General features: G+C 67.3%; 1 protein-coding gene across 1 annotated transcript in view; it reads right to left on the bottom strand.

Annotated features, from left to right (window-relative positions):
* Nucleotides 1-842, bottom strand: part of MICALL2 (MICAL like 2) — a gene marked incomplete at its 5' end in the record, with an annotated part of 12,634 nt that overhangs the window by 7,555 nt on the left and 4,237 nt on the right. The window contains 3 exon segments of the mRNA XM_021708093.1: nt 1-12; nt 15-244; nt 594-625. The exon segment at nt 1-12 is cut by the window's left edge and continues 478 nt beyond it. Of these exon segments, the coding sequence (XP_021563768.1) occupies nt 1-12; nt 15-244; nt 594-625 (274 nt within the window).

Consider the following 842-nt stretch of genomic DNA (forward strand, 5'->3'; position numbering starts at 1 on the left):
AGGGCTGCGGGCGGCCGGCGCATCGCCCGCTTTTGGCCCCCAGGTGGGCGGCTTGGCCTTGGGTCCGTTCTCCTCCGAGGCCTTTCTTGGGGCGCTGGAGGGCCTGGCATCAGTGGGGCCGGCCCTGGGCTGCCCGGGGCCTGCAGAGGCGGCTGTGGGGTGATGGCCGGTGCAGACGAAGGTGCCTGGCTCTCCCGCAGCCCGGTAGGCCCCCGAGTGCAGCGTGTTGGAGCACTGCCGGCACCTGGAGGGCAGCGGGGCCGGGCTGAGTGCTGAGACCTGGCATGCGCGCTCTGTCCACGCACGCACACCCTCCCGAGAGCGCCACGCAAGTGTTCGTCTGCACGGTCACGCGTCATTCGCCAAACACCTCTGCCCATCTTGAGTCACAGACTCCACCAGGAACCTCATGAGGGGTGGACACCCCAGAAGGTGCCTGTGCGTGTAGAGACACACCCCCCCCACACACACAGACACATACAAGCTCATGCTCAGGTACACATGCACACATACCCCCGCACCCCCACACAAACATACACACATGTGCACACACACACCCCACACACACATGCAAACACCACTCACGTGCACACCTGCATGCACACACGCACACACAGAGGCCACCCTGGCCCACCCCGGCTTAGGCCATAAGAAGGAGGGCCCGGCTGTCTCCCTGAAGCCCCAACCGGCAGGGAGGAGGAGGAGGAGGAGGAGGGAAAGGACCGCTGAGAAGGCGTCTCCCAGGGGACGGGGGGGGCATCAGGGCTTGGCGGGGCGTCCGACCTGGTGTCCGACAGCTGGGCGCCTGGGCCGTGGGTGGGGACAGGCCCGAGGGAGGGCGG

The sequence above is a fragment of the Carlito syrichta genome, unplaced genomic scaffold (assembly GCF_000164805.1).
Source record: "Carlito syrichta isolate Samal-C Ts95f unplaced genomic scaffold, Tarsius_syrichta-2.0.1 Scaffold130615, whole genome shotgun sequence".
NCBI classification, from domain to species: Eukaryota; Metazoa; Chordata; class Mammalia; order Primates; family Tarsiidae; genus Carlito; species Carlito syrichta.